The sequence below is a fragment of the Maniola hyperantus genome, chromosome 7 (genome assembly GCF_902806685.2).
Source record: "Maniola hyperantus chromosome 7, iAphHyp1.2, whole genome shotgun sequence".
In the NCBI taxonomy this organism is placed as follows: Eukaryota; Metazoa; Arthropoda; class Insecta; order Lepidoptera; family Nymphalidae; genus Maniola; species Maniola hyperantus.
Genome location: NC_048542.1, coordinates 15619199 through 15641731, shown reverse-complemented (window position 1 = coordinate 15641731; position 22533 = coordinate 15619199). Strand labels below are relative to the sequence as shown.

The 22533-nt window shown below is 33.9% G+C and overlaps 1 protein-coding gene across 1 annotated transcript; it reads left to right on the top strand.

The window, feature by feature from the left end:
* The first annotated feature begins 298 nt into the window (after positions 1 to 298).
* Positions 299 to 21576, top strand: Vha44 (V-type proton ATPase subunit Vha44). Its single transcript, XM_069500031.1, has 14 exons — positions 299 to 453; positions 840 to 976; positions 1756 to 1857; positions 3431 to 3482; positions 7588 to 7950; positions 12991 to 13088; positions 13990 to 14078; positions 14656 to 14754; positions 15475 to 15598; positions 16412 to 16543; positions 17653 to 17750; positions 18302 to 18440; positions 19884 to 20011; positions 20800 to 21576. The coding sequence occupies exons 2-13, from the start codon at positions 848 to 850 to the stop codon at positions 19974 to 19976; spliced, it is 1518 nt and encodes a 505-aa protein (XP_069356132.1). The 5' UTR covers positions 299 to 453; positions 840 to 847; the 3' UTR covers positions 19977 to 20011; positions 20800 to 21576.
* Positions 21577 to 22533: the final 957 nt, after the last annotated feature.

Genomic DNA, 22533 nt, shown 5'->3' with positions numbered 1-22533 from the left:
AAAGTTCCTTTTTTATGTTTAATTTCGATCAATTTCGATGTTGTCATCGTTCGTTGGCATCAAGTTGTCTTTTTCAACATTAATTAATTATTTTAAAATGTAGTTAACTAACTAACTAGTTAGTTAGTTAACTACATTAGTTAGTTTTAGTTGAATGTAAGATTATCTGCTGTATTACAATTGAAAAGGAATTTTGTCTGTTTTAAAAGTCGTATTATTCTACCAGATATAATTAAAAATAATGCTAAAATATTTCAGAAAATAACGAAAATGAAATTTCCATAGACAATAATTGACGTAAATCAGCTGTCTCTGTTGTTGTAGATGGCAGCACAGCATCACGTGAATTTTCATGGCGGTGTTGTAGGGCTGGCCCCGTATCGTCTTGTGATTTCACCAAAAATTGCTGTTTCGATTGAATAGTGTTAAACAGCATTAATTTTTAACTACCGGGTAAGTAATAATCACCTTTAAGGCTAGCTGTGAGCTCCGTGGGGGCATAATACGCTTTTGCGCGCGATTATTAGATGTCAAAGCTTAGGGTGTAGGGTGTACAAATTTGGATGTGTAGGGGTGAATTATTGCTGGGGTGAGACGAGCCAGGCGCCAGAATGTCTGCCGGCCGAGTGGGCGCCGCGGCCTGGATGCGATATTGATTCACCGCATCGTACATAAGGTGGGATAACAGCGCTGAAACACCACACAGTGTCTTGTATCCATGGGCGAAGGACTTACAAAATCGATTTTTCGGCCAAGACTGAACGTTTGATTAGTTGTAGTCATGTAGAAATAGGACTGTGTGGTTTAATTTTATTTAAGTTTTGATATATTTGTTTTAGTGTTCAAGATGAGCGAATACTGGCTAATCAGCGCCCCTGGCGACAAGACCTGCCAGCAGACTTGGGACACCCTCAATAATGCGACTAAATCGGGGAACCTCAGTGTCAATTACAAATTCCCAATACCCGACTTGAAGGTAAATACTTCTTGATTAATTTCTTTATAATATCATTCATATGCCAAAATGATGCATAGGTACTTTTTAAAAACAAATGGGACCTTCCTTAATTAAATTATTACCAATATTTTAAATAAATTTGGGCTAAAAACATTATTTATTGGGCTACGCTTATATTATTTTTGTTTAAGTCAACCAAAGGAATTATGTAATTAGTGAATCTTTTAAAATAACAAAATGCTCACCAAATAAAAATTTTATTTAAAGAATTAGTGAAAACTTGCTCTTTACATAGATACTTATTTCTTTATATAGCTATTTCATTTTAATATAAATGTAGAATGTAGAATTTTATAATAAAACATTGTTTAAGCTTTTCAATTAAAAGTAAGTAAGTATTTAAAATTTGTGTTTATTTTTTACAATATACAATAACTAACTCAACAAAGTGTACTACTATTTTCACTCTTAGGTCTAACAATTATTATTATAAGACTAGCTGACCCGGCGAACTTCGTACCGCCTAACAGTTGATTCTTTAATTTTTTTTAATTTCTCTCCATAAGAACCATCCTCCTACTTCAAGGACTATTATGAAAAAGAATTAGCGGAATCGGTTCTGCCGTTCTCGAGATTTGCGATCAGCAACACATTCAGTATTTTTAAGTGCGGAAACCAGCCCAGAGTGAAGAAGAAGAAGAAGAAGAACACATTCAGCAATTCATTTTTATATATTGAGATATTAGTGATAATAATAATGACTGATGGCTTATAACTTGCTTTTTTTCAATCTTCAGGTTGGTACATTGGATCAGTTGGTAGGGTTGTCAGATGACCTCGGGAAACTTGACACCTTTGTGGAGGCAGTCACCAGAAAAGTTGCTCAGTACCTCGGTGAGGTAAGTTATTCATTTTACAAAAACTTTTTTTTTATTGGCATAAGTTTCAATAAACACCTAAGCCAGTATTATTGGCACCATTCCGCGCGGGCATGTTTTAAGAGTAATTAGGGGCTAGCTATAAGTTTTATTGAAACATTGCTCTCAACAACAACACTGCAACATTGCTCAAATACATTGTTCCTTTTTTTTATTAATTTTTAAAGTGGCAAACACCCTTTTACTAAGAAAAAAATAAAAAAATGAATAACTCGAAAACAATACACTTTCGCATAAGCACTTTAAGGGTCGTTTGATAGCTAATGTCCTGTACTATAACCCCTAAACGGGATCGTGTCGTCTTTTCCTGTAACCCTGTATACTATTGAATATTTATTAAAAAAATAGATATTTAAGGTGCTTAATCAAAATTCATTTTCTTAATTCATGATTTCAAATCGAAGATTTATTGTATTTATCTATAGTTCAATACCAGCATATCAGTCGATCCAACACGATACACAATATATCTTAAACACTAAAATGTTTTTTTAATAAATACAATATTCTAGCGTATAACTTTTACGCGCGATTGAAGTAAAAGTAACTGAATGAGATTTTTTTTAATCTATGGCACTAAATTACTTTAAAACATCCTGATTAATAATAATGCTTTAAAACAGCTGTTCTGTTTGGCTGCTTTTTTAAATACGGAAGGAAGTAACGTCGTGCTACATGCAAAAAAAGAGTTATTTACTCTCAATTAAAAAAAAAAGTTTACATCAATAATATAAATTATTAAAAAAAAAAAGTTTACATCAATATCAATATCAATCAATACTTATAATAAAACTGTAACAGGTCAAATTCTGTACATTGAAGATATTATGAAAATTTTTTTTCGAGGGCACTCTATAATCGATACTGAACCCAAAACTGTAATTTTTTTCATTTTTGTCTGTCTGTCTGTCTGTCTGTCTGTCTGTCTGTCTGTATCACGGCCGCGCATCACGCTGAAACTACTGAATGGATTCCAATGAAACTTGGTACGATTTGAGGTCATACTATGAGGAAGAATATAGGATACTTTTTATCCCGAAATTCACCATGGTTCCCGTAGGAAAGGGGACGAAAGTTAAAATGTATACTGAGTTGTAATTCATTAACGCGTAGTCCGATTTTATTCATTCTTTTTTTGTTAGAAAGGGGATATTTTAAAGATTGTTCCTTAAATATTTCAAGGTCATCGGTTTTTAACCGACTGTCAAAAAGGAGGTGGTTCTTTTTTCTACATAGATTTTTTCGAGGTTTCTGGACCGATTTGCAAATTTTTTTTAAATCAACAAAAAAAGTTTACGTCGTGGTCACATAAAAAATTCTGGATTCAGCTTCTTAATCCTGATACTGCAGGGTTACTGCCCGCCTGGGTTATCAAGATTCAGGAAGTGTTCATAGTGAATTCATATTGTAGGTACCAAGCAACGACAACAATCCCGAAAAATCAAAGAGTTCCCGCGGGATTTTAAAAAACGTAAATCCACGCGGACGAAGTCGCAGGAATCAGCTAGTCAATAATATAAATTATTTTGACCAGGTACTAGAAGATCAACGTGACAAACTCCATGAAAATTTGATGGCAAATAACAGTAAGTTTAAGTTTTTAATATTTCTAAAACTAATTTATTTTCTATGGCACTAAACATTTTTTCATTTACCTAAATCTCAAAATACTCTTTTTTTATTTTTGCCTTTTGGGGTGGAGACCATGGGTTCGGGTTTTTAAGGACCTTTCATCCTGTCTCGCGAAATCCACGGGGGACCGGAGGGCTGGCAGTTACCTCGGTCAGCATATTAGTCTGGCCATTCACGAGGTAACGCTGCCAGCGTTCTGGTCACCCTGCCTCGTTGTGGTGGTTTAGATGATTTTTTCGATCTGTAATTTTTATGTTCAATTGTTTAGATTCGTTTTTTACAATAAATAATCTCAAAATATATAAATAATTTTTGTTTAGTGCCATTATTGCTACCTCAAATTTTTTAAACTTAGCAAATAAAATACATACTAGAAAGTGTATTTTCCACAAATATTTAAATTGCATGAGATAAACTCGATATATAGAGATGATAAAGTTCTAAAGCATGTTTGGGGATTTTTATTAGAAATATTAAAAGTTATGTTAAATTACGAAAAGGGTGTTGCCAGCATGAGAACTAATTAAAAATAGATAATAATAAAGAGAGTACGAAAAGAATTAAAAGCACAAAGTAGTGCGAAAGATTTAGCATGTCGCTGGATTTAGGTGGTCTTTCATTGTTTATTTCTAAATTCCGTTATTTGTTTATTTTTTATTTTATACTTGTGGGATTTTTATATATATTTTGCATGTTATTGTTATTATTTAATCGGACACTGACTAAAATATGAATTGATACTTAACGTCAGTGTTCCGTGTTTTGTATATTTATATGTTGAGTTGCAATGACACAATTGCACTATATACCTTCATAAATATTTGTTTTTAATTCTTAATACATATAATATGGTCAATGTGATAAATCTTAAAATTAGATCTTACACACCTTGATTTTATCCACACTTTCACTTGTTACTTATATGTAATATAATTTATGCGAAAATGAAGGACAATAATAATTTATTTATTAATTTCATTATGAAACAATCAAAATTTTATACAATAATGAAATTTATGAGTTAATTTAAATGTTAAAAATTATTAATATTATACTTGTACATTTAAAAAACTCAATTTATCGCTTTGGCCTTAAATTTACATATTACTATCACATAATATACTTTTTTTTTAGTTTAACATCAAATCACCACACATTAACACATCATTATTATTGTATATATTTTTAATTTAATATAACGAGAGGGTCTATTCTGTACATTGAATGAATAATATCACTAAACAATACTAATTTAATTCAGTTTCATAGATGAATAGAATATCATATAATTTAAACTGTGCAGAACAGTAAGCTTGCGGCCTAAAGCCGTGGCATCTGCTAATATTTTATTAATATCCAGCACTAACTAATATAAACTGTAAAATATGTATATTAAAATGTTATGATCAACGAATCTATTCTATGATTAAATCTAAAAAATACATTAAATAAAGTCAAATATTGTGTTTCTGTTTCAGTAACTAAATATGGTTTAATTATCACAGTTTAGTAATATTGTAATATGATAAATTATTTACTAAAAAAATGAAAATCATATTTATAGAAAACTAGCCGCCCCAGCGAACTTCGTACCTCCTAACAGTCGATTCTTTTTCAGGATTTTTTTTAAATTTTTCTCTCCTTAAGAACCATCTCCGTACTTCAAGGAATATTATGAAAAAAGAATTAGCGAAATCGGTTCTGCTGTTCTCGAGATTTGCGATCAGCAACACATTCTGAGATTCATTTTTATATATAGAGATATACATATAAAATATTTAACATCCAAATTCTCACCAATGGACATGGATTCCATGACGCTGCACTTCTGCCTCTATACCCTTTGGACTAAATACGCTCTTGGGTTACCGAGATCGATTTTTCTCATCTCGTTATTATACCTAGTGAATCAGTTTATTTGCAGTGTCAATGGTAATTTTAACAAAAAAAAATCAAGCTAATCATTTTCCATTTTCTTAAAATAAATAATAAATTTTATTAGAATATATCAAATTTACTCAATTTTCATAAATAATTAGAATATTTATTTTACCCATAGCAATATTCTATCTGTGAAAAGATTCGTTGATTTATCATAACAATTTACTTTAAAGCTAAGAATGTTGGGTGGACAGTGTTATTATTTTTATTCTGAGGTAGCTTACATGAGAGTAATTGGAACCTCTTTGGATTTGTGGTGTGGAATGATGGTGGAATGCTAATTTTATGTTATATGTTATCTCATAAGAATTATTTTGCGTCACCATTTTAATTTAGATAGTTCAACAGGTGTTTCTTCCACGAATAACGTTTTAATTGAATATTGAAAGGATATAAAATATATTTACTTAATAGTACTTGGTTAAAATACTTCAATTAAATCTCACGAATTTTATTAAGTTTTTTAAAATGATTTTAACAAATTAAGTATTTGAACTAAACTTCATTCAGAGACAACACACATTTTGAAAAAAGATTAATTATCAGTTATTTCAATTAAAATTATTATTTACTAGTTATTATTAAATGAAAATAATGAAGAATGACTGTGATCAGAACGATAGGCAGTATGCCAACTCCGAAATTAAATAAACCAAACATTTATCAGTACAACCAAACACATAGTACTACATTATATCAAAATAATAGCATAATAATTATAATTATTATATGCGGTCACTCAATCACGGCGTCATATTATACCCTTAGTAAAACTTTTGTACATATTAATTTTGTCACCATATTCATAAATTACATATATACACTGTTATTCAATGATATATTCTTATGTATGTTTTGAAGCTTCTTTTGTGCATACACGGGCTGTTTTTATGAAATTACGTATTTAGATGATATGACTTTCACTTAGATTGTGAATGTTAGTTTTGGAATTGCATTTCAGTGTCTGAAAAATGGAAAAAAAAGTGCGGAAGTAAGTGATTATTTGTAATGTATGTATTAGAGTGTAATTATGTGACAGCTTCTACAGTATTAGAGCTTTATAAGTTCTATGAAACGTATATAATACATAATTTTATATGAAAAATGCTATTTTTGTTACTTTTAGTTGACATCACGTTGAAATATTTAAAAAAATATATTATAAACATCACTGGCTAATGCTTTTTAGTTTATTTATTGAGTCATACTATGATATAATATGTTTTACGCGTGTGTAATAAACAATTATCATAGCAAATTATCAACAAGTAAGAGTTCTATTTGCAATTTAAAAGGTAAGAATTCAATAAAATATCTCAATATAATTTTTAAAGATAAACTTTTGGTTATATTCTTTTATATCACAATATTAAAATCAACTTGTGAACATTAGTAAGTTGGAAGATTATTTTCAGCCAGTGATAACATCCCACCACTAATCTTTTATCTGACATTGACTTGCGTCGTTAGTTACCAGGATGAATACACGTCGATATTAATAAATCCTTTGATCTCCAGCGTAATAAACTGCCTTTTACTACTCCGGTATGACCACACGAGAAATGCGAACTATGTAACATAAATAATGTTGAACTAGCTGCAGCGGTACATTGTTGACCAGAGCAAATGTGACTCGATTTTATATAATTTTGTTATGTATCATACAATTTATAATAATATTGTAATCGTTCAATGGGTAATTATTGTAAAATGCACAAGTTACAAATATATACGTTAATTTGTGTCCTACAATTATAGATCATTGCAATCACTGCCTCACAAACATTCATAGCTTAGCCATGAGCTTAAAATTCGACCATGCTTCTTGCTTGTTATCTTTTTTTATTATTATTATTCAGTTTATTTATGTTTTTATTATTTGTTTCTCCGCTCCTACCCTTTACTAACGTCCTTCATTTTGATTTATCCTTTGTTCTCAAAAGCGTGAGGCGTTAACTTTAGGGGAATTTATAAAGACGTAGCATTTCGCGTGAAATACGATTTTAGACTCGATACCTAATACTCACTCGAGGATAAGCACTGAAATAATCTTTACGGCCGCCATAAGAACGGGACCGAGTGACGTGTAATATCATAAGCTACCCTAATGTTTTGCAGAGTCGGTAGAGCACTCGCAAAATCGAGGTTTGAAACGGCACGACCGGTACAAAGTCGGCCAGATTTTTAGTATGACTAAGTCAAAAATAAAGGAGGCTGCCCGGACAGCCTGTTTGCCATCACCACCTCTGCCGACTCCAGGCATCGACTCTTACGCGGACCCCGGCGGGGGCGAGCCGCCTCCCACCCCGACCTCGCCGGTCGCGGACTCGGCTTACTCTGACCACCACGGCTGCTGGCCTTGCGAGCACCGCGAGCACTCGGACTGCGAGGCCTCGCACGCATCGCAGCCGTCCAGCGGCCGCAGCTCGCCGCGCTGGGACGAGGATGACGAAGAGGAGCGGCACCACATCCTGACGCAAGGTTCAGGCCGCCCGCTGTCGCCTCGCTCCGCTCCCTTTCCCTTGAACGACATTTGAGGCTTCGCTTTAACAACTAGACAACTTTTAACAAAAAAATGTGCGTATAACCTTACAGCATCGACGAGAGCGATGGGCGGCGCTGGAGCGGGCAATACACATTCATTTATATAGTGCGGCCCGGTCGAGTCGTCCGCTCTGCTGTCTGGCAGGACGCAGCATATTACATAAATGAATGCGTACTATGTTATCCCCACTCCTTCCTGCCCCACCCGTCGTCGATGTCGTGCCTTAAACTAAACGCGCACGAGATTTCATTTTTTAAAATAAGTCTGCAAAAGTTTTTTATCATATCAAGTACTATAGAGCTTTTAATCGATGATACTACTTCGTGCTTTAAATCACCTCGTCAAAAGATGACAGTCACAAACAGCTGTTCTGTTTGGCGACCATTTTAAATACGGTTAGAAGCAACGCGAATTAAAACAGTAACTATTCCATCCGAAAAAGATCTGACTTACTCTCATTTTCATTGAATAATTGCAAACCTAATTTTCTCTCCGAGTAAATTTGCTGTTCCATTCAGTTAATAAGGAAATCCTCAGCTTTTGATTATTACATTGAATTTTAGAATAATTCGCTTCGACGCGCCAAGCGAAATTTTGTTGTTGATACAGTTGATAGACTCACAACTGAAGCCATGTCTCAAATACTGTTCAAATTGCTTTTAGAAATCCGGTAGGTCGTAAGCTGGCTATTGTGAAAACACAGATACATAGCGCTGGCGCTACCTGTCGATATGTATATAGTTATATATTCCTCGATGTATTTAAGGGCGCTTATTTATTACACACAACATGTGAGGGCAGTGATTGCGAATTTTAAAATTGACGATATATTTATTTTTTACGATTTTAACAGCTTTGCATCTCAACAGGTGGCGCTGGTCGTCTAAGTATTGATATACTAAGCGCCATCCTGAATTTTATTTTGGTCGTATAATCATGTATAACGCATACAAACTAAGGGAAATCGTGTCCGCCATATTATGACGTTTTGGCTGCCAATATGATCCGATTAGGTAGGGTTAGCAAAAAATATAATATTATTTATAAAAGAATTAACCGCGAATGAAAATACTTCATTCGAATGTAGCTTTTCAACTACACAGATGTCTGCATCATTCTCAGAGTAGTCATCATCTTCATACACATTACAGCTGATTCTCCCTATAAAAATAGAACATGATGGGGATCTAAAATATACCAACCACTGACTGTTGTTTAAAAGAAAAGTAGGTATTTTATTGCCAGTGTTTATAATAAAACTAAAGTTCTCACCATAACCTCCAAATGCCAGTATTTCTTCTATTCGTTTTACGAGATTTATGTCTCAGCCAGGTTAAATAACCAGGGACACGCATAAAACTCAAAGCACGTATATTTATACGTGCTTTGAGTTTTATACAAAATTAAATAATGTTTAATTATTAAATAATAATATATGAAATAATATTATATTAAATAATATAAGAAAAGTTTTATATGCAAAATATTTTCTTTGCTAACCGTACTTTTCGAATGACAGTTGACAGAGCAAATATGGCGTTCCCATTGTTACTTTGGACACATTATATAAATTCAGAACTATTTATTATAATATACTTACGTTTTTTTAGGATTTTTGAAAGTTTATGGTGACGCTATTAAGTAAATTCTTTACACTTTGTGAATGTTGCTTTTGACGGCTACAAAATATGAACAATGAGTTTATAAATACACAAATCACCCTATAGCTAATTAAATATTTCGAGGAGCTGGTGAATCAAAATGGTGTATTTATAAATTAACCTGTACGTGTATTACTGTAGTAGGTATAAAGGCACTACCTCTCCCTCTATGACGTGTTAAGTTACTATTTTGTATTAGGTTTGTCATAAAAATCCCCAGTCTAAAAAATATATTTACAATTTCGGTCATTTTGTTTTTTTGGCAAATGTTTTAATTTTTTTCGTTTATGTTGCTATGATGTCAATTTATATACGTATTATAATATTATGTATTTAAGTATTGACCAATTATGTAGACCAATTTGCTTGAAAATTTATAAATGAAAAAAATTAAAGTCAACAGTATTTTTTTAAATAGATATAGGTAAGTATATATTATATTATCGAACACGCAAATAACATATTATGTGCAACACGTCTTACTTAAAGCCACATATATAGTATAAAACATATCCCACAACAAACGTTATTTTTCAACACAAGAAGGTACACTGAAACGTGTGCTTTAATCGTATATCATTGAATTACTCCTTCCAATGATTAACTTTCTGATAGGTGTCGTAATAGTAACTATTTTTAATACTCTACCATGCGTGTTTAAAAAAATTAGTTGCGTGTTTTTACCTACACTTCAAGGGAATTTCTAAATAACTTTAAATACATATTAAAAATTGCGGAACCGGCGGGATAACGCGCTCTTGAAGTTTTTATCCATCCCAAATTCACCCAACGCGCCTAATGAAGTTTTTACTACAAAAGCAAACTGAAAATTAGTATGGTTCAGTTAGAGGCATTGCGTTCTTGCAAATAGCACCAATATTCTTAATTATATTTTTTATAATAAAATCCAGTAAAAGCGCGTCCTCCGTTTCACATTTTTTAAGACTAATGCATATCTTACGACATAATTACAGCACAACGCAAATCTCGTCTCGTTGTCTCAACAGTGCCATACAATATTTAAAGTTAACAACTAATATTAACCTGACGTGTGACCTCGACGGTGTTTGTTGATTCCGTTTCTATTTTCAATGGATGAAATATGAGTATGCAACTATGAAACACCCTAATTAAGAGAATTTTTCATAGTATTTTACACAATTTGAAATATAAATTATTTTAAAGTAATTGCTTAATGAAACTAGTTTCATATTTAAATATTATTACGTTTTAAATAACTTTTCTCTGTAAATATAATTATGAAGATATTACATAAATAGGTAAGTACTATATTCATGAATCTTATAATTTAAATTCATACAATTCTGAAAATGAAAAACATGAGTGAAAATGTTTGTTAGTATCATTATATTTTTTTATAAAAGACAGGAATGAATATTTAAAAATATATCGTGGTGAAAAATTTTAGATCGTTAAATCGAAGGTAAAATTAATGAATGTTATAGATGTATTTTTATACTAGCTTAGCATTACCTTGGATGTTAGCATATTTTGGTACTTATGAGATTTGACATGTATGTATGTATTTGTGCATGATTTATTAGTGCATAATGGATGCTTGTATTTTCTTAATATCATCTGTCAATTTACTCTATATCCTATAAAAACTAGTTTTCGGATCAAGTTTCAATCTAAAGCTAAACATTTACCTATTTGGTTAATCGGTATGGTCTTATATAAGCTACTAGAAAAATGTACTATTTTGTTTTGTGACGATAAATTATTTCAACAAATTAAAATTTTTGTGATGAAATTTTTCTCGAAATCATATCATAGACAATATTTTAAACTTATCTTCTTAATACAAAATAAAATTTTATAAGAAAAACATACTGTCTTCAATAGTGTCATAAAATGGGAAACCCCAGAAAAGAACAAAATTTATTAAAACAAATACTTAAAAGTTATTCCAATATAATGTGCTGATAGGTCGATCCAATTTACGGAAAAGTTAATTGGCAGGTGATGAATATTAATATTTTTTTGGATTCTTCTTATAAATATTATGTTGTTTTTTGTATGATGTATAAATTGCATGATGTGTGCATTTTAAAGATTGAATGTTGTCAACTTTTATTTCGCCTATTATAATATTTTATATAGATCTCAGTTCGCTTGTTTTATTTTCTTTTTTCAATTTTAGAAAAAGCACTTAAAAATTAATCTAAATTTCGCTAAAAAGATAATTTTGAAGAAAATATTTTATTGTTGTATTAATAAAATATTTTTGTTGATTTAATTGTTATATTTAAGAAGACTTTATATCTCATAGAGATACTTAGTATGTTTTGCAGATTTCAACTAGAAATATAGTAATGTGTAGTATGCATGATCAAATATATTACGCCATTAATTCTGTTCTACAATATTTTTTATGATATTATAGAATCTCTTCATCTGTAAGGTGTCCATAGAAATATTTATAAATGTTTTAACCGACTTCAAAAAAAGAAGGTTATGTTTACTACTACTGTCCAAAATCTAAATTAAAATAATATTAAAAATAGAATTAAGTAAGAAAATTAAATTATGTCATTTTTGTTACCACTTTTGGAATTGATTTCAAAAAGGGCAGGAAATGGGTTAACCACGGGGTTAACATTGACATATTGTGTCAAATTAAATAATCTTTATTTTCAAAAAGAAAGTTTACATAATTTTGACCACTAGCTCCCAAAGAAGTAAAAACTGTGTCATGGGAGCTAGTACCTTCCCTGTTACATTGGTTCTTAGTCTTACTTTGCAGTCACTTTATTTATCTAATTAAAAATAACTCATGATACTGAAATTTACAGAAAGTCGTAGCAAATCAATTGAAAATCGGTCACGATAATCCGAATTCCCCCTATTGCAAATCGGTCATTGCGGTCGATAAATAACGACCTACAAAATTCAGCAATCTGGCTAAATTTATTATGTTTCACTCATGCAGTTTCTATTTCTGCACTTCCCAACCATAATAATTTGTGCTTATCCGTTAGTTAACGCGTTTTTGTTTTGAGTTTTGACTCGCAGTTTCGAAATACATATCTCGATTTCAGATTGAGCTTTGAAATGATAATTTTGAGGAAAAATATACCTACCTGTCAAAAACTTACTTCATTTATAAAATTAAATAAACTAAAATAACTAAAGGAATATTTGACCTTACATTACTTTCCTAACTAAAAAAATTCTGTCAAAATTGCACTACATTTTGTGTGACCAGATGGTATTTTGACCTGAATATTTGTTGCAATATTTAACGATTTACTTATTTAGAATATATGCGATTAATTTGATGGGATTTCACAGGCGACCTGCCCACATACTTGACCCGTTTCCAATGGGACATGGCAAAGTATCCCATCAAGCAGAGTCTTCGCAACATCGCCGATATCATCAGTAAACAGGTACGTAACTGTATTTTATTTTCTCATTAAAAGTCCGTCCATCATGTTATTTTCTTTTTGACATTTGCACGCCTGTCAAATGTAAAAAATAACACTTAGGTATTTGGTGTTACTCTAGAACTCCCACTAATAAAGGATTTTAAATATTTCCAACGGGGTCTTGAAAGAACCTAATCCACAGGAAAGAAGACGGAAGAGCTAATCTAATAAAATTTTGTTCCAACTGTCGTAAATTAGATGATGCCCACCATTTCGTCCGCGTGGATTTACGTGTTTAAAAATCCCATAGAAACGCATTGATTTTCAGCGAAAAAAAGTGGCCTTTGCTCGTCTACGGGATGTAAACTCTATACCTTTGTAAAATTACCTGTATTGTATGTAGAAAGAATTTCAGTCAATTAGGTGTTTTTGAAATAAAAATAGCGAGCAAACGAACAGGCGGATCACCTGATATTAAGTCATTACCGCCGCCTATGATCATTTGCAGCACCAGAGGAACCGCTAATGCGTTGCCGGTCTTTCAGGAATTTGTTGTTCTGCCCCTTGAATAACTCCATGTTGTAATCTAGTGAAAGAAAGAAAGAAGAAGAAAGAAATGAATTTATTTGTTGTTGGTGTCACAGATAAAAACTAAGTACAAATGTAACATTTTCATCTGTGACACCACCCCAAATGGGTGTACAGCTCAGCATAATGTCTTGCATCATATGCGTTAACACACATAAGATGCAAGACGCTGATTTTCAGCTGTGACCCGGGAACACCGTCGAAGGGAGTTGGTTCCACAGTTTGCATTTTCGTAGATAATTTGTCAAATAGGAATATATTATTATGGCCTAAGTATAATGTAGTGCGGCACATGTAACGGGTGTTAATTGACAGCAGTAATGTGGTTCCGCAGGTGGGGCAGATCGACGCCGATCTGAAAGTCAAGTCGGCCGCCTACAACTCCCTGAAGGGCAACCTACAGAACTTAGAGAAGAAACAAACGTAAGTGTTGTCCGGACAAAATGAGTTCTCGCGCGCCATTTTAACTATGTGCCAACTGTCATGAAAAAAGTACAGTTCACCTTGAATATTGTCTATGTATAATAAAAGGAAAAGCTGGCTGACGTACCGACTGACTGATCTATCAACGCACAGCTCAAACGACTGGACAATTGAAGAATATTTAATATAATTACTTTCTATTTTCTATAACTAGATAAATTTAATTATTGACATCTAATTTTAACTTAATTTTAATTGTGTTATATTCTTTTTATATGTTGTGACATTTTATTCATTGCAAGTTGTATGACTCCAGTGCCTATAATTTTATTTAATAACTTCATTTAAATTTTAGATCCCTCTCTTAACATATTTGCACACTATTAATTTAGTCGAATGTTATGGTTATGTACTCTGATTTATTGTTTACTTCCATATTTTTTGTATTAACTTGCAAATAAATGATTATTTGTGTAAAATCCAATGATCGGAGCATTTCCAATTTAACTTAATTTATTATTACTTTGTAACTACTATTTTGGTACATGAAAAATAAAAATAAATAAATCGGTTGCAGTGGCAGCCTGCTGACGCGCAACCTGGCGGACCTGGTGAAGAAGGAGCACTTCATCCTCGACAGCGAGTACCTCACCACGCTGCTCGTCATCGTGCCCAAGTGAGTCCGTCCCCAGGCACCCCGCAGGCCCTTCACAGGCCGGTTGCTACAGTATGACGCGAGGAATCCACCTCCGATCGGCTTGCTGATTATCTAGACTTTTTATCTTTTTAATAATCAGAGAGAACAGTTCTGTTCTCGCTCGCACACTCTTTAGCGCCTTAGCTCGGGACGATGACAAATGGACACGCGACATTAAAAAATAAAGATGGAATAATTATTTTCCAATAGGATTTTTTTTAATTTTCCTTTTTGAAGTAAGTAATTAATTTTCCAACTTTGTGATATTTCACAGGCTACTTATTTACTATATGTATGGCACTAGCAAGTGTTACATATGAAAGCGCTTTTCACGTGATTTATTCACATGCGATCTGTGAAATGGTTCATCCAGCAGGTGCAAAGATATTCGGGTCAATTAAAATGGGGATCCTTACTACCAATTTATCCCGACAGGTGGCGCTTAAGCGATCCGACGATAGAGGTAGTAATCATCTGTGGAAACTGCTAAATCTATTGCTATCCCTTTCATTCCGCAAGCAACATTATGATGTTGCTTGCGGAAAAGGATAACACTTGATTTAGACCTGTTAATTTAGTTTAGCTCTTAGAAAATAAAGCTACCTGCGTCAAATGTACTAACATTTGACGCCTGCCAGTGACGTCGGAGCCTCGACGTTGTGTTAGAAGTTCCCTAACTGTCGTGAACTGTGCACGCAGGTCCATGTTCAACGACTGGAATGCAAACTACGAAAAGATTACCAACATGATCGTGCCGCGCTCCACGCAGCTCATCCACCAGGACAATGACTATGGACTGTTCACCGTCACGCTCTTCAAGAAGGTAATAATAAAAAAAATTGAAGAAACAAAGTTTCAATTCATATGAAAATGTATATTGTATCTACTAGTAAAATTATAAAAAAAATATGAAAAAAAACAACACAAAAAATAAAAGAAAAAAAAACATTAAAAAAAATATAAAAAATATATTATGAAAAAGACATTAAAAAATTTATGATAAAAAAGTATGTATTAAAAAGATAACAAATAACAATGAAAATTTTAAAAGAAACAATGACTACAAAAAATTAAGTAAAACTAGTAAAAAAATTGTACTAGTAAAATTATAAAAAAAATATGAATAAAAAATAAATAAAAACAACACAAAAAATAAGAGAAAAAAAACATTTTAAAAACTATAAAAAAATATTATTATAAAGACATTAAAACAATTGAAAAATAATAAGTTTATGATAAAAAAGTATGTATTAAAAACATAACAAATAACAATAAAAAATTGAAAAATAAACAATAATGACTACAAAAAAATAAATAAAAAAAGATATGATACCTAATGAAATACTTAAATAAATAAAAACTATTAAAAATAAAAAATAAAAAATAGTTATAAGACAGAATATTAATAAAATCGTGTGTCATCCAGTATTAAACTGTCCAGCAATTTCCATTACAGTCCTCTTGGAAATTGCTGGCGTGCGGCCAGTAAGACAGAATAACGGTCCTCTGTAACGAAAACCTTTGTTCAGTAAAGTAGCCAATTCCGAGCAAGTGAGAAAAAAATATTTATTAAATGTCGTACTGCTGTACTGTCAAATTTCGTCCGCTTTTATGACACACTGTCAATTATTCGCAGGTGGTGGACGAGTTCAAGCTACACGCTCGAGAGCGCAAGTTCATCGTGCGCGAGTTCTCTTACAACGAAGCCGACCTCGCCGCCGGCAAGAACGAGATCACCAAACTTGTCACTGACAAGAAGAAACAGTTCGTGAGTTGACACACACACACACACATGCACACAACCTACACACTCGCGAGCACAAGTTCATCGTGCGCGAGTTCTCTTACAACGAACCCGACCTCGCCCGCCGGCAAGAACGAGATCACCAAACTTGTCACTGACAAGAAGAAACAGTTCGTGAGTTGACACACACACACACACACACACATGCACACAACCTACACACTCGCTCGCCGCCGGCAAGAACGAGATCACCAAACTTGTCACTGACAAGAAGAAACAGTTCGTGAGTTGACACACACACACACACACACATGCACACAACCTACACACTCGCGAGCACAAGTTCATCGTGCGCGAGTTCTCTTACAACGAAGCCGACCTCGCCGCCGGCAAGAACGAGATCACCAAACTTGTCACTGACAAGAAGAAACAGTTCGTGAGTTGACACACACACACACACACATGCACACAACCTACACACTCGCGAGCACAAGTTCATCGTGCGCGAGTTCTCTTACAACGAAGCCGACCTCGCCGCCGGCAAGAACGAGATCACCAAACTTGTCACTGACAAGAAGAAACAGTTCGTGAGTTGACACACACACACACACACACACACACACACACACACACACACACACACACACACATGCACACAAGCTACACGCTCGCGAGCGCAAGTCCAACGTGCAAGTCAGACTCGCGCACCGAGGGTTCCTACTCGGAAATTTTTCGCGTCATTTTGCACGATAAATCAAAAACTATTATGCCTAAAAATAAATAAAAATCTGTTTTAGAATGTACAGGTCCCTTTCATATGATACTTACCCCACTTGGTATAGTTATCATAGTTATTGAGAATTGAAAATAATAATTATTTGTTCATGAACACATTTTCATCATTTTTTTGTGTGATCACTTTATGGTTTTCGGATTTATTCCTTTACTTCTGCTATAAGACCTGCCTACCTGCCAAATTTCATGATTCTATGTCAACGGGAAGTACCCTATACGTTTTCTTGACAGACACGACAGACAGACAGACAACAAAGTGCTCCTATGAGGGTTCCCTTTTTTCCTTTTGAGGTACGGAACCCTAAAAAGAAATGAACTGATCAAATGGTGGGTTCCAGGGTCCGCTGGTGCGATGGTTGAAGGTGAACTTCTCCGAGTGCTTCTGCGCCTGGATACACGTCAAAGCCTTAAGAGTATTCGTCGAGTCCGTGCTTAGGTAGGTACACATCAGGTACAGTAATGCAAAACATTTTAAAAAGCGGATGCGGATTTCCAGCTCAATTTTTTTTTTTTTTTTTTTTTTTTTCCTCTAGGAGGAGGAAAAATCCCTAATGGACTTCTGTCTATCGACAGGGTGTGTCCGACTCGCACGGACTAAAAAGACCTCCCCCTCTGCGAGATCAGCACGGAACCGTGTAACATTACTTCGTGCTGACCCTCTGGTTGCTCTCTCTCCTTTTTTTTCTTGTTTTTCTCTATCCTCCCTTCTCAACATTATGGCTCTCAGCATCTGACCGTATCTGTGCCACTCATTTTCGATTGACACCATACGGGCTACCAGATTTTGGGCGTTGACACTGTCGCTTGCTCCCTGTGCTGCTTCTCTAAGATCCGCGCACGCGGGACACTCAAAAATCGCGTGTCTCGGGGTGTCTTCCTCTCCGCAAAAGTAGCAATTTTCAGTAGGCGCTTTCCCTATTGCGAAGAGGTAGGTGTTGAACACCCCGTGGCCGCTGAGTTCCAGCTCAATGTATGTAACTGTTTAAGGTACGGGTTGCCCGTGAACTTCCAAGCGGTGGTGATGGTGCCGGCGCGCAAGAGCATGAAGAAGCTTCGCGACGTGCTGCAGCAGCTGTACGCGCATCTCGACCACTCCGCGCAGCAGCACGGCCAGAACGCGGCCGACGTGAGTGCTGAGCTTATTTTTAACCGACTTCAAAAAAAGGAGGAGGTTCTCAATTCGTCGAAATCTTTTTTTTATTTTTTATGTATGTTCCCCGATTACTCGAAAACGCCTGGACCGATTTTGAAAATTCTTTTTTTGTTTGAAAGGGTATACTTCAAAGTTGGTCCCATTTCAATTTGGTGAAGATCTGATGAACATCTTTGAAGATAGATACTGGAACTCCTCAACGGATAAAAGTAAATTGCTCGCGATCAGTGTAATAGCTTAGTAAACAGTAGATTTTTAACCAGTCATAGCATAATTCCATGGGGCCACTAAAAATTGTGAAATAAAAATTTTTTACAAAAAAAATAAAAACCGACTTCGTTACACAAACACTAAAAATTGAAAAATAATTTAATTTATTTCCGAATATCTTATGTATACAAGAGTTAATATAGTTCCATAATAATATTTTTTGGGGTCGGTGCCAATGAGGTGCCATTGTGGAGTCTCATAAAAATATGAAGTCTAGACAATTCGCGCAGCTGAAGCTAATTGGCACCGGCACCAAAAAATATTATTATGGAACTATATTAACTCTTGTATACATAAGATATTCGGAAATAAATTAAATTATTTTTCAATTTTTAGTGTTTGTGTATCGAAGTCGGTTTTTTTTTTTTATATATATTTTTTTGACTACACTTCAAGGCTAAATAATTTTAAATACATATCAAAAATTTCGGAACCGGCTTTGGAGTCACCAGTTTACCTATTCGGGGTTTGCCTATTATGTGGCTTCACCTTACCAATGAATAGCGCCGTGTTCTTGTTCAGTCTATCAGGTTCAAATAACACCAGGTTCACCAATTCGTTAGAGATTTATTACAATTACATAAAATAGAGTAAATACTGTGACAACTGATAAGGAAGGACTTAATACTACGGCGGGCCGGGAGCAACTGAACTGCTGACGCTATTTCTTACAATATATGCCCGAGTGGCTAGATGCTAGCGTAAGCAGTCCCCCTACACCGGCAGGGTTCAAAGTCAAATGATTTATCCAGAGACCCAGGATAGTACCCAGTGGAGATGTAGGTTCGAATCCTGCCGGTTCCGAAATTTTTGATATGTATTTAAAATTATTTAGATATCTTTTTAGTAGTAAACCAGACCTTGTTGTAGACCACCCCTTTTAGTTGTAGACCAGCTATTTTTGTATAGCCCCTTTTTATTATAGACCAGCCTTTCTCGATGAAGACCAGCTCTTTTTGCTGGAGAGCAGCAATTCTTGTTGCTGATCAGACCTTTTTTGGGACACCATCTCTTTTAGTAGTAGACCAGGCCTTTTAGTTGTAGACCAGCTATTTTTGTATAGCCCCTTTTTATTATAGACCAGCCCTTTTTGACATTATTTTATACGGAGTATGTAGAGGTGTAATGTGTTGCAATTGTTTGCAGACGGCGGAGCTGGCGGGTCTCGGGTTCGGGCAGTCGGAGTACTTCCCCTACGTGTTCTACAAGATCAACATCGAGATGGTGGACAAGATATAGACCCACACCACATCACATTACAATATTATTTATAGGTAAAACTAATTTCTTTTAGCATTTTGACTATTCTGAGTGATTTCTATCCACACTAATTCCATACTATAATATTATAGATGCGAAAGTGTGTCTGTCTTCACGGTCCAGCAGTTTAACCGATTTTGATGAAATTTGGAACAGCGTTAGCTTACATCCCGGGGAAGGATATAGGCTAATTTTTATCCCGGAAAATTGTGGTCATGAACTAATAATTAGTATTTTCAATTTTCGAAGTAAGATAACTATATCAAGTGGGGTATCATATAAAAGAAGACAGATTTTTATTTATTTTTATTATGCATCATAGTTATTGAATTATCGTGCAAAATGTCTAAAAAATACAACTGTAGTACGGAACCCTCGGCGCGCGAGCCTGACTCGCACTTGGCCGGTTTTTATTTGAAAACATTTTCGAATTGAATTTCAAATGTAGAATTTCGAATAAGGACCTACATATTTTTTTAAACATTTTCGAATTGAATTTCGAATGCTCTTGAAAATATGTTTATGATTGTTTGGCGAGTGGTGCCTCAATATGGTTAACTGTCACTGAGACTTGCCTTTATCATTTGTATGGGTAGCGCTATACTAACTTCTTTCCGGGGATAGAGTATAGTTTCGAACTCGTCATCAACCCGGACTTCCACACGCCACGGTATTTCACCGCTGCCATCCAGCGGCTCCCTGTGACTCGTTTGATGTTGTCTGTCCACCTAGTAGGAGTCTTCCAATGCTGCGCTTTCCAGTGCGAGGTCGCCATTATAATGGATTGTTATTTCTTTTTCAGGTAATGTTACCAGGCGAAGCTGCTGTATGTGTGTCCAAATAAGTGCTAGCGAACAATAGATAAAAGTTTTAACATTTGACAACCTTTTAGCCCTTTCCAAATCCAAGACTATATAGCACTCCTAGATGAAAACTATTTCAACTCAAAAAGTTTTTCAGAAGCTAAGAAAAAACTAATCTTTTTATAATCTACAGAAAATATTGAAATTTTATAAAATGATTTAAAAGGAATTAATTATTGTGCTTTTGAATATTACATATAGCATGGTAAGTAGTTAAGGATCAGAAACTGAGGTTATATCAAAAGGTAACATTTTTGAGTTGCAACAGTTTTGATCTAGGGGTGCGAATTATGCTAATACCTTTTATTTCTACAATTTTTTTTGTATGTACATATATTTTTTGAAGTTTTGCGTGTTTTATCAAGCCAGGTTGTTGACACTGTACTATATTTATAATAATTATAATGAAATAATGAATGAAAGTATATTTATTAAGATGCCATCTAGAATAATTCGAGCTTTGGCAGAAATTCCGCGAATTTAAAATTCCGGTAGATGAAATATTTTTTTAAACGCAACAATTTTATTTTTCAGTATTAAAGTTGCGTCGGTTATTAGAATAGATATTTCGCGACACTGTATAAATGAAATAATTAAATGAAATAAATTGTTCAATAAATAAATTATATTGGAGTTTATGCAAGAGCTATGTAAATAAGAACATTCCTCATTATAACTTGTGTAGTACATAATAAAATATTATTCAAGTTACTGTTTCTTGTTGTTTTATTCTTGTGTTGATATTACTTTCACATTTTCAGTCATAAAATTTAAAAAAAACGGTCAAGTGCGAGTCAGACTGGAACAACGTTATTTCGACATTTTGCATGATAAATCAAAAACTATTAAGCATAAAAAACACTGACTCACCACCGCACACACAATATTACCTAATTATTATATATGCCTGGTTAAAAACCTACTGTTTACTAAGCTGTTACACTGATCACAAGCAATTTACTGTTATCTATTGAGGAGTTCTGTTCTCCATCTCCGAAGATATTCATCAGATCCTCACCAAAGTAAAATAGGACCACCTCTCAAGAACGACCTACCAAACAAAAAAAAGAATCATTAAAATCGGTTCATATTTGGCGAAGAAATCGCGTTACAAACATACAAAAAGACATATATTCGAATTGAGAAGGAACCTCCTTTTTTCAAGTCTGTTAAAAATATGCTATGCCTGGTTAAAACTACTGTTTACAAAGCTATTACACTGATCGCGAGCGATTTACTCTTATTAATTGAGGAGTTCCGTTCTCCATCTCCGAAGATATTCATCAGATCTTTACCAAATTAAAATGGGACCACCTCTGAAGTATGTCCTACAGAACAAAAAAAGAATTATCAAAATCGGTTCATAATTATTAACGGAGTTCGTAAACAGACCCATGTTCTATTACTTGGGCGCCAAGCAACATTCATGTAAGAATAGTAAGTAGGTAGGTACCTAAGTAATTGTAAAAAACAAAACCAGAACACAGCACATTAGAAAGAAACACTTTATTTTAAATTATTATGAATCTAACGTGTCACTTATCACTAGAACGTTCAATCCTTCCACTCGTCATTTTCCTCTGTTCTGTTATCATCTTCCAACATTTTGTTCAATGTAGAGTCGCCGCCTTCGGTCATCCTGTTAAATAGGGAAGTCAATAACTTCTTATTTA